The sequence below is a fragment of the Cajanus cajan genome, chromosome 10 (genome assembly GCF_000230855.2).
Source record: "Cajanus cajan strain Asha chromosome 10, NIPB_CcT2T_4, whole genome shotgun sequence".
Lineage (NCBI taxonomy): Eukaryota > Viridiplantae > Streptophyta > Magnoliopsida > Fabales > Fabaceae > Cajanus > Cajanus cajan.
In genome coordinates this window covers 42,833,635-42,844,019 of record NC_138526.1, presented here as the reverse complement: position 1 = coordinate 42,844,019, position 10,385 = coordinate 42,833,635, and the positions used below count along the sequence as shown (strand labels likewise).

The 10,385-nt window shown below is 35.2% G+C and overlaps 1 protein-coding gene across 1 annotated transcript; it reads right to left on the bottom strand.

The window, feature by feature from the left end:
- Positions 1-7,692: 7,692 nt before the first annotated feature.
- LOC109810432 (expansin-B3) lies at positions 7,693-10,177 on the bottom strand. The gene is made up of 4 exons (XM_020373901.3): positions 9,828-10,177; positions 9,294-9,594; positions 9,053-9,182; positions 7,693-8,238 (listed from the first exon to the last, which is right to left on the bottom strand). The coding sequence occupies exons 1-4, from the start codon at positions 9,991-9,993 to the stop codon at positions 8,050-8,052; spliced, it is 786 nt and encodes a 261-aa protein (XP_020229490.1). The 5' UTR covers positions 9,994-10,177; the 3' UTR covers positions 7,693-8,049.
- Between the last annotated feature and the right edge of the window lie 208 nt (positions 10,178-10,385).

The window sequence follows — 10,385 nt, the reverse complement described above, 5'->3', positions numbered from 1 at the left end:
GATTGCTGAATCAATTGCAATTTGCTCCAAATGCTTGATGCCTTATATAGGCATTGAGAAGAAGCGTATGCACCCAGAATAAGGAAACCTGGAACAAAACAAGGAGCAAAAAAGAGGAAACCATGCATAGAATCATGGCCTAAAATCAAGGAAACGTGTTTTCCTTAAAACAGGAAATATGGAAGAAATTTGTGCCATAACTTTACAATCTCCACCTTGGCTCAAATTTAATAAGTTGCTCATCGCCAGATAAAGCCCCAGAGGGGCAATCATTTGTTGTAGAGACCAACCAAGCCCAAACAATGCTGAAACTTGGCATTCGGAAGTGGCTTAGTAAGCATATCTGCTGGATTCTCAGATGTATGTACCTTTTGTAGTAGAACTTCACCAATAGTAACAATATCTCGGATAAAGTGATGTTTAACATCTATGTGTTTGGTCTTGTCGTGGTAACGACTATTCTTAGTCAAATGAATGGCACTCTGACTATCACAAAATACAGTAAGAACATCTTGTGTGAGACCAAGTTCTTTGACCAAACCTCGGATCCAGAGAGCCTCTTTCACACCCTCTGTTGCTGAAACATATTCTGCTTCTGTTGTAGATAATGCTGCAGTAGATTGAAGTGAAGCTTTCCAACTGATAGCAGAATTACAGAGAGTAAAAATGTAGCCAGAAAGAGATCTTCTTCTATCAAGATCACCACCATAATCCGAATCAACAAAACCTGCAACATTATTAGTTGTAGCTTTGTTTCTGTCAAACACCAAGCCAATATTACTAGTACCTTTAAGATACCGAAAAATCCATTTTACAGCACTCCAGTGATCCTTTCCAGGATTATGCATGTATCGGCTCACCATGCTAACAGCATATGCTAAATCAGGTCTAGTGCACACCATAGCATACATTAAACTGCCAACTGCACTAGCATATGGAACGTGTGACATACGCTCCATCTCTTCTTTTGTTTGTGGGCAAAGGTCTGAAGATAACTTGAAATGTGCAGCAAGTGGAGTAGAAACAGGTTTACAATTATTCATATTAAATCTGTCAAGTAATCTCTCAATATATTTTTGTTGAGATAAGAATAATTTACCAACTTGTCGATCTCTATGAATCTCCATGCCAAGAATTTTCTTAGCTGCACCTAATTCCTTCATCTCAAACTCATTATTGAGTTGAGCTTTCAATTTGCTGATCAAAGACTTGTCACGTGATGCAATCAACATATCATCAACATAAAGTAACAAGTATATGAAAGTTCCATCAGGAAATTGTTGAAAATAAATACAATCATCATATTTACTCCTGGAATAACCTTGCCCAATCATAAAGGAATCAAATTTTTTATACCATTGTCTGGGTGCTTGCTTGAGGCCATATAAAGATTTCTTTAATTGACAAACAAGATGCTCCTTACTAGGAACAACAAATCCCTCAGGCTGATCCATATAAATTTCTTCTTCCAGCTCTCCATGTAGAAAAGCTGTCTTTACATCAAGTTGCTCTAATTCTAAATCAAACAGAGCAACAAAAGCAAGCAAAATACGAATGGAAGTATGACGAACAACAGGTGAGAAAATCTCATTAAAGTCAATACCTTCCTTTTGATAAAAGCCTTTAACGACTAATCGCGCCTTGCATCTAGGATCTTCAACCCCTGGAATGCCATCTTTCTTCTTATAGATCCATTTACACCTTAGAGGTCGTTTGCCTTTGGGGAGCTTTGTCAAATTCCAAGTGTTGTTCTTGTGAAGACTTTCAATTTCTTCATTCATAGCCACTAGCCACTTAGCAGAATCAACACAAGAAACAGCTTCACTATAGCTGGCAGGTTCAACATCATCATTTACCTCTTGTGCAATTGACAATGCATAAGCAGTCAAATTGTCATCAGTGTATCTAGCTGGCAATTTTATCTGTCTTCTTGTCCTATCTCGTGCAATATTATATTCTTCCTGTTGCTGAATAGGATGATCATCACCATGATCATCAATGCTAGACTCAGTGGTAGAGGAAGATGGAACATCAACATTAGGAGCTACAGATTTTAACTCTAACTCCACCTTCTCGCTAGTACCTTGCAGATTATTAGTACTGGAAGAAGACACAGATGATTGTTTTCCAGAAGATAATAATGCATCCTCATTAAAAGTCACATCTCTACTAAGAATTAATTTTCGTGACTTAAACTCAGAACACCATAAACGATAACCTTTAGATTCAGATGCATAACCAAGAAATATGCACTTAATAGCTCTAGGAGCTAATTTTCCATCATTAACATGTGCATATGCAGGACATCCAAAAATTCTTAAATTAGAATAATCAATAGGATTACCTGACCAAATTTCTTCTGGAATCTTGAAATTAAGTGAAGAGTGTGGAGATCGGTTGATCAAGTAGCAAGCTGTAGATGCTGCCTCGACCCACAACTCACGTTGATGCCATAACCCAGCATTTGAGAGCATACAACGAGCTCTCTCAAGGATAGTTCTGTTTAAACGTTCTGCAACACCATTCTGCTGGGGTTTACCTGGAATGGTTTTGTGTCTAGCAATACCATGATTTGCGCAGAACTCATTAAAGTCACCTTCACAGAACTCCAATCCATTATCCGTTCTGAGCTTCTTGACTTTCTTTCCTGTCTGAGTTTCAACAAGAATTTTCCACTTCTTAAAAGTGGGGAATGTTTCATTTTTGTGCCTTAGAAAATAGACCCAGACTTTACGAGAAAAATCATCAATAATAGTCATCATATAACGGCATCCTCCATAAGATGGAACTTTAGAAGGACCCCAAAGATCAGAATGAATGTAATCAAGGGTACCTTTTGTGCGGTGAGTTGCAGTGGAGAAGCTAACTCTTTTCTGCTTCCCAAAGACACAATGTTCACAAAACTCCAACTTACCGATGCCTTGATTACCAAGGAGACCTTGCTTGCTCAGAAGGTGCATGCCTTTTTCACTCATATGGCCCAGGCGCATGTGCCATAATTTGGTGGCATCTTTATCAGACATAGAAGATGAGACAGCTGCTGATCCTGTCACTATAGATCCTTGCAAGATATACAAACTACCAATACGGTTAGCTTTTAATAAAACAATAGCACCTTTTGATACCTTTAGAACTCCACCTTCAGCTGAATACTTGCACCCAAGAGACTCTAGGGTGCCAAGAGAAATTAGATTTCGCTTCAAGTCAGGAATAAAGCGAACATTGGAAAGAGTCTTGATAGTGCCATCATGAGTCTTGATCTGAATAGTACCTATTCCTGCAATCTTGCATTGGGTGTCATTACCCATCAAGACAACACCACTATCAACAGGTTCAAGAGTGGTGAATAAGTCCTTATAAGGACACATATGAAATGTACATCCAGAATCAAGAATCCATTCAGTTTTGCTCCTCTTATCAGAAGAGACAGATATCATAACATCACCATCAGAATCAGTTTCAACATTAGCAGCTTCAGCAGGATTTTTACCTTTTTCTTGCCTTTCTTGTTTCTTTTTCAAGATAAAGCAGTCGGAGATATCATGCCCAAATTTCTTGCAATAACGACAGGTTTTGTTGGATTTACGCCCTCTGGATTTGGATCTACTTTTCTTGTTACTGGTACTCCCTTTTTCTTGAGTTCTACCCCTGACACTTAAACCCTCACCCTTGTCCTCAGAGTGGATATCAAGATCAAACTTTTCTTTGGACAACAAATTAGATTTAACATCTTCAAAGGATAAGGTATCATTGTTGCTATACAACATAATTTCTTTAAAGTGTTTATAGGTAGAAGGTAATGAGACAATCAACAAAACAGCTTTATCTTCATCATCAATTTTAATTTCAATATTTTCCAAATCCATGATAATAGAATTAAACTCATTAAGATGAGATTGAATAGGAGTACCTTCGACCATACGAATCGTATATAGTCTTTCTTTGAGACGAAGCTTGTTTGCGAGACTTTTGGTCATATAAAGAGATTCCAATTTCAGCCACAAAGCAGCAGCGGTTGTTTCATTTGCTACTTCACGAAGAACCTCCTTGGACAAGCATAGTTGGATTGCTGAAAGCGCCTTTTCATCCAACTCGTCCCATTGCTCATCAGTCATGTTGACCGACTTTTTGGCTTTTCCATCTAAAGCTTTCTTCAATCCATTCTGTGTAAGAACGGCTTTCATTTGGACTTTCCAAATAGAAAAACAAATCTTGCCATCAAACTTCTCAATGTCAAATTTAGTGACGGTAGACATATTGAATCTCTAATTAAACAAGTAGCTCTGATACCACTTGTTGGGTATCAGAAAGAATGAGCGGAATGCGGAAGCACCGGATCAAGTTAATTAGAGATAGAGAGAAGTAAGTAGAGAGACAAGAAAAATAAATACACACCAAGTTTACGTGGAAACTCCAAAGACGGAGAAAAAACCACGGGCGATCAAGAGCAAGATAATTCCACTATGTAGAAATAGGAGAGTACAAGAAGTTCTCTAATATCATGAGAACAAAGATAATCTCTCAAATATAGACTAAAAATACTCTCTTGAATCTTTCCTCTCTATGTATGATTTTTCTCAAGTGTGTAGATTGCTGAATCAATTGCAATTTGCTCCAAATGCTTGATGCCTTATATAGGCATTGAGAAGAAGCGTATGCACCCAGAATAAGGAAACCTGGAACAAAACAAGGAGCAAAAAAGAGGAAACCATGCATAGAATCATGGCCTAAAATCAAGGAAACGTGTTTTCCTTAAAACAGGAAATATGGAAGAAATTTGTGCCATAACTTTACATCAAGAATTATGAATTCTTTCAACCTAAACTATTTTCCTTCAATATCTATCTAGATTGTCCTTCGCAAAATCCTACATTATAATATGTAAGTGATTTTCCATTATTAGTGATCATCTTAAAAGACAAATATGTTGTCATTGAATTTTTGTTTTGACTTTAATTCATTTCCATGGGTATCCATATTGTCACAATTTCTCCATTTCGATATCAACCACTTTGCATTAGTGGGCTAAACTTGATAGAAGTGATTATTTTTACTTATTATGAATTTCAGGTTACCACTTCTTTAGAAGTTTTATTCCCCACAATATACCTTAAAAAAAACCATCCTTGTACAATTAATTACATTATTCAAACATTTAAACATTAAAAACATGGTTTAGTTTGTACCTTTTTCATTGAAATGACAGTATATTAGTTTTTTTTCTGAGAAATATCAGCAAATGCAACTTCTATCTTCTTAAAAAAATTGTGTTATTATTTTTTTTTTCTTTCTCTTATTGTGCTATAAATAAGTTTTGCAGCTCCGGTGATTAAATTTGTGATATTTTCTTGTGATTATCCTATTAGAGCATCTCCAATACTAGGTTCTTATCCGGTTCTTAAGTTTAAACTCTTATTACTTATAAGAAATCTACGTTGCAGGTTAAATTACTAAAATTTAAGCAGTGTTGCTTATATAAGAGACGGTTGCTTAAGAATAAAAAAATAATTTAATATTTCCTTCCTTCACTGATGCCAACAACTATAATAATTAATTTTTTTAAAAATTTATTAAAAATGAAGTATGAGTGATTAAAAGTGGAGATGCTTATAAGCAACATTTATTAGAGTAAAAATTATAAAAATATAATATAAGTTACTTATGAGTAACATAACAGTGTGTGATCTATTTAAAATAGATGACTAATAAATATTGTGCAGTATCATTCTCTAGATTAATTTATCTGAAAGATTTTAATTAAGGGTTATGGAGATTATCACATATGAAATTTCCAAGTTATACAATTTTGAGATAGTAAAAGATCAATTATGGATTAAAACTCACTTCTCCTAATGGATCATGCCCTATATTATAAGTGTAGCCATAAATGTTTTGACGACAACTTAAAAGAACCTTTAATAGGCTTGATTTGGAATGCACTTGACAAAGAGTAATGGGCTAGAAGCCTTTTGTTGTTGAATTCCAAGTTTTACATTGGAAAAAGATAATATAAAAAATGCGACAACATATAATAATTAAAATTGATTAAGCATATACATAGTATTAAGAAAAAATTAAATATATTAAATAAAAAATTTAAATCTCACATTAAATCTCAAGCGAATTTGATTAACCATTTAGTGTTAAAAACAATTTATAATTTGTGAGAAATTCTAATATAACAAAATATAATGAATAACATTAATTTGAAAAACTAATTCACTATAGCGACAATCAATAATATAAAAAAAATAACATAAATAAATAGTAGAATAAAATAATTATAAAAAAAGGATAATTGTATGTCAGTTTTAAATGACTAAACTAAGGCTTCTAACTGATAAAATAGATGGTTTATTTAAAAGGAATTGAATCGAGTCTTTCCTAAAAATCTTTGCCATTTGAATCTTTAAAAATGTTTTTCTAAAAACCGCAACTTTCAAATAGTCAAGCAGTTGATCACAATAATTAAGAAAAACAACAATTACAGATTCTTTTATATAAATTCTTGTGATGAAAATGGAATGACAATATTAAGTACAAGAATTTAAAATAGTTCAGAGAGAGGGGAAAAGAATACCAAAATTTATACTTGTTTACTCTCAACCTTAAGGAACTAAACTAGTTCCTCTTAATCTATTGAGATATCAAAATTAACATTGAGGTTCAAGGAGTACAATTACAACACAATCCTAGCCAGGACTTTAGCCAAACATAATAAGATATGAATCTAAAATTACAAAAGCTAAATCCATGAGTACAAGAAAAAAAAAAATTAACCAGAGAAGGTAATTCACTTCTCCAGTTGTGAACTCTTGCCTCCAACAACTTCTTCAGCAGTTCTCCGGATAAAATGAATTGTTTTCTCCAAAAAAAATTAATTAAGTAAAATTGGAAACCCTAAAACCTACCATTTATGTCTTATTTATAGAAAAACTAAATTCACGAATTTCAACATGGTTGTGTTGTGATATAGCACGGTTGTACTACTACAATAGGAAGGTTGTGCTTCTCTTTAGCATGTGAGCTTGATAGTGAACACAATTATGGTGACACTCAACATGACGTACGCTACACGAGCATGGATGTGCTTCATCCTCAACATATAGGTGTGGTGACTTTTCAAAACAAAGACCTTCAAATACGAGCATGATTATGGTAGAATCCAACACGATTGTACTACACGAGCAAGATGTGGCCTTCAAATGCAAGCACAATTGTGGCACAACTCAACACGACCGTGCAACACAACAAATAAATAAAAGTAACGTGATAATTTTATTGTAATAAAACTTTCTTTTAAACTCAAAAATGCATGTTAGAATCTCACCATGAGAACGATTCTTGAAAAATTCATGTAAAAAAATTCCTGATAAACAATATTTTTTTAAAAATATTATTTTTAATTAATAAACCAAATATAGGAAATTAACATTATCAATTTTAGATTCCTAGCAAAAATAAAAACACTTTTTATACCAAATGTTTCCTACATGTAATAGTTTACCGAAATGAAAATTTATAACTTTGATTCATAAACAATTATGTTATCAATAAATTATGTTGTAATGTTTCCGTGTAATAACTTAAATATTTAGACTATTATTAACGATATTTCAATATAGACGATTCAAAACAACCCATAATAAGAACCACAATGCGAGGTTCGTTTCATCCCAAAATACTACAGTATCAAGGAAGTAGCAAATAATTCATTCATTTAAAGCCCAGTAGGCCCAGTACACACTTTGTACAACACTACACTACACTACACGCTCTCCCTCCTTTTAGGAGAGGGCTACACGATTTGTGGTACAAACATATGCACATCACAAAATGAAAAAACTAGGTACACAAAAAGTATAAAACAATATAATAAATTAAATAAAAGGTAGGACTATTGGATAGCTTTGTGCACTCAATGGCTACTTTTCTTTTCTTCAATAAAAAAGGCATGAAGGCAAAGAAGACTCTCTGCGTTGTGGAACTTGGGCAACTTGAACTGGGTAAAAGGTGCTTTATTAATTACGCTTGGTGATGAACCTTGCGCTAAAACTTTGAGTGAGAGTTATAAGTGGCATTTGGAGTCCAATTGCTTGGAATAACATTTTTGGCAGTGAGGCTTTTCCCAGTGGATGTGCTTATTTTAACAGAGAAAGGTCCTTTTAAAGGCCCCTTTATAATCACCCAATATGCACCCCATAAATGTTTCATCTGCATCCACTCACTCGACCCTGCCTGCAATTACCAATATCCAATCATGAATATCAAATCAGAAGAGAAATTGTATTTTTTCTATAACAGATAGAAATGCATGTAATATAGAAGTTGCAACCCTATCATAAGAATAATGCAAGAGGTGAATGTTGATCTCACACATGCACCTATAACCTACCTATAGAAGATATTATGTTTTAGAGGTCCCATATGTCACATGCTTCTATTTCGGAAGATGCAAGAAAAAGGCACCACAAGAAGAACAATGGTCACCATTATGTGAGGATAACACTACGAGTAATATTTTTTATTTTTAATGGGATACAAATGGATTACAACCTTTGGCAGATAATCCAATCTAAAGTACAAAAGGTTGAACTGCGTACACGTGATTTAAAAAAGACATCAATTGTCCACCTAACCATGTTCCATGCTACATTTTTCCTCTCTACATTTTCAAATTTTCAAACATGAAATCCATTCATAATTTAATAGCTCCATCTAATGAATGCAATATCCGTTTGATGGCATATTACTAGCTAGTTTACTATGAATTAAAATAAAGCATTTGTGTAACGTTCTAGCTATGAACCCTAAACATATATTAGTTCTTGTAGATGTCAATATGCTACTATATATCAGTAGCTGCATATTAAAGTTAAAGGTTTCTCTTCCCTCACTCTTATGAGATTCTGCCATCTTTCTTCATTTTGCTATTCTACTATAGCTAGTTAGATACGAATGTTGGTTTCAAGGAATAATTGTATGGTAAAAAATTATACATAAAAGAGAGAGATGGAGAGAGAGAGATGGAGAGAGAGAGAGAGATGGGTACTTGTTGTATATGCATGGAGGCGATGTCCCCATCTCCACCTGCATAGACTACCATAAGTGATAGCCAATAGGCTGATGAACCTTCATTGACATGGAAGCCAAGGGTTTTGCCACCATACTTGCATGGTGTTCTGGCAAAAAAAAACAATACAAATACAAAGGAGACACTCAGCATTGTGAATCCAGAAAAGAAAAGGGAAGGGTTGAGGAAATAGAAAAAGAAAAAGAAAAAGGCCGTATACCTTCGGTAACTGATAGGGAGTTCACCTCGGTTCCTGAGCTGATTGTGTTGGCCAGGAAGAGCCAGTCGACCGAAGGCAGCACCACTAAGATCGAAGTGCGTTTTGTCAGTGCGACAGCCGGGGCACTCATCCGTTATCGTCACCGTCACCGCTCTCTTCGAACATATGGTATGGTCCAAACACTTCACCTTGTAGCACGCCCCACACCCTTTCCCCTTCTGAAACAGCACCGGCGCACCTGCACTCACCCTTCCCTTCATCGGCTTCGAGTTCACCAACTTACCATATCCACACGCTCCTCCTAAACTAACAAACTTCAGTTCCCTCATTTACACCAACATCACTTTAAACTTGTATCTTATTCTTAATCTTACATAATAATAATATATTAATAAGAATAAAAGTTATCTATATTATCGAATTCTACGTTACCTGTTAATACATGTTATGGATAACAAACACGAACATTACTTACGTGTTATTATTGACAATATTATTATTGTTAAGGTTTGATAATATTGTTGAGATTGTTACCGTTGCTACCGTCTCCCTCGGGCTCGCCGTACCATGTGGCGTGTCCGGGGAACCAACGTTGGTCCAGAACGCTACGACGAGCGGAGTGTTCTTGCGCGTACACCAGCGCAAATGAAAAGCATGAGCTTAGAAGAAAAAACACAGCGGAGGGACCGTGGTGCTGCATTTTGATTTTTGAGAGAGAATGAAAATTGAAAAAACACGAAAACACTTAGAGGAAACGTGGGAATGCAACGGTGACTCGGATATGTTGCCGACACTTATTGATAGATAGAGGCAGAGATTCTTTCTTTTTTTTTTTCTTTTTTTTTTCTTTTTTTTTTTCTGCGTTTCGATTGTATGAGATCGTGAAGTGGGTTTAGGGTGCTTTTATAGTGGAACGCAGCGGGGTCCGTTCAGCGGAACAACTGTGTTCGTCCATTTGTTTGGCGCATATTGACGAAAGGTGCCACGGTGTTGGGTCCCACCGGCGGTTCAAGCATTAACTACGCATCGAATAAAGACCAACCAAGTGCATTGGTATATTGCTCCATCAATTATTTTATTTTTGGTACCGTT

Excerpts from the sequence above, each read along its gene's own strand:
- LOC109810432 (XM_020373901.3), bottom strand. The coding sequence starts at position 9,993 with ATGCAGCACCACGGTCCCTCCGCTGTGTTTTTTCTTCTAAGCTCATGC. Across the intron at positions 9,183-9,293 it reads CTCCCTATCAGTTACCGAAG|AACACCATGCAAGTATGGTG; the intron begins GTATACGGCCTT and ends TTTTTTTGCCAG. Across the intron at positions 8,239-9,052 it reads CCTCCATGCATATACAACAA|GCAGGGTCGAGTGAGTGGAT; the intron begins GTACCCATCTCT and ends TGGTAATTGCAG.